At 37.6% G+C, this 1,412-nt stretch overlaps 1 protein-coding gene across 1 annotated transcript; it reads right to left on the bottom strand.

The window, feature by feature from the left end:
* Positions 1-252: 252 nt before the first annotated feature.
* Positions 253-948, bottom strand: LOC107733393 (DNA ligase 1-like; the record flags this gene model as incomplete). Its single annotated transcript, XM_016544997.1, has 3 exons — positions 253-383; positions 619-763; positions 877-948. Coding segments are annotated over 3 exons (333 nt in total), but the record flags the coding sequence as incomplete, so codon positions are not given.
* Between the last annotated feature and the right edge of the window lie 464 nt (positions 949-1,412).

Raw genomic sequence — 1,412 nt, 5'->3', positions numbered from 1 at the left:
CAGAGCAAGAGAAAAGCTTAATGGGGTGGAAATTACACTTTAATGACTTACACCTTCCTTCTGACTTTGAATACTTGTCTGGGTTTTATTTTTTAAACACAAAGGATGCGTCTGTCTGTCTGAGACTATAGCACCTTTTGTTCCTGCAGTCTGACTTCATAAAATGTTTTCAGAAATTCTTTTAACTACACAGCATTCCAATGTTTAAAACATTAATATGTCAAATTAAACGTTTTAATCAAACATTAAAAATAAAAAGTATTTTCACTATGAACATAAACACACTGTGGTGTGCGATACCTTGAGCCAGTTGTGGGAGCGTTTGGCAATCTCATAAGTTGCATGTTTTTCCAGTGTCTTCACCATTAGGCCCTCACAAGAATCTGCAAAACATTACAAACTCCTTAAATAGAGATTAATTAGAAAATTCAGAATATTACTAATACTGATTATTGAGTAACACCTCACAGTGAGCAATTTAACTCTAAATATCAGTCAATTGTCAACTGGTTTTGGACCCACATTTTTAAATGGCAAACCAATACAATACAGTAATAGTTTATTATATAAAAGTCCAAACACAATAGAGCCACAGCTGTAGATCTGTCATTCACACACCTCGTACAGACTGCTCCAGGAACTCAGCAATGCTCTCTGTGTTGTCAGAGTCCAGAGATCGAGCAAAAACAAACTCTCCTTCTTTCTCCTCAAAACTCTCTCGTAACAGAGCCCTGCGTTTGCTTAGAGGCTCTCGCACCAGAGACTGTGACAGACAGACACATAATTCACTAAAATAGCACATGTAAAAAGGAAGATTTCCGAGACATGCAAAATTATTCAAACGTGATTGGCTATGAGCTGTTATCATGGTCTTACCTCTCCGTTGAGGTACAGCAGATCAAAGGCATACACACACACCTGAACCTTGATCTCAGATGCATCCACATCCTGAAATACACACACAAACTCATGTAAACTTTTAAAGTGGCATATCATGAAAATCTGACTTTTTCTATGTTTAAGCGCTATAATCCTGTAACGTGAAACGTGAAAACCAGAAAACGTGAAAAAGCTGTCAGACTAAGCTGAGCTTCTCTAACACTGAACAATAGGAATGCAATGATATTACCACTGACTCTCTCACATACTATCATAGCCATGCAGCCTTTTTATTTACCCATTACAATAGTCCCTTTACAGTTACTGCTATCATAAGAATACACCTACAGTATATGTAGGTTTAAAATTCTACAAAAGGCACATTTAATGTCCAACAACGAATATTTTAGCAAAATGCATATTTGACTCAGAATGATTGCGCTCCATCTGTTTAGCGTGCATGTGCACAGCAGCGCTCGTTCACTCGTGTATGCCTCGCCCACTCCTGACAGCAAGCAAAATGGATATATTTG

Source organism: Sinocyclocheilus rhinocerous, unplaced genomic scaffold (assembly GCF_001515625.1).
Source record: "Sinocyclocheilus rhinocerous isolate Xijiao unplaced genomic scaffold, SAMN03320098_v1.1 scaffold34650, whole genome shotgun sequence".
Classification (NCBI taxonomy): Eukaryota; Metazoa; Chordata; class Actinopteri; order Cypriniformes; family Cyprinidae; genus Sinocyclocheilus; species Sinocyclocheilus rhinocerous.
Note: the sequence above shows the minus strand (reverse complement) of the source record. Positions and strands in the feature narration are given on the sequence as shown.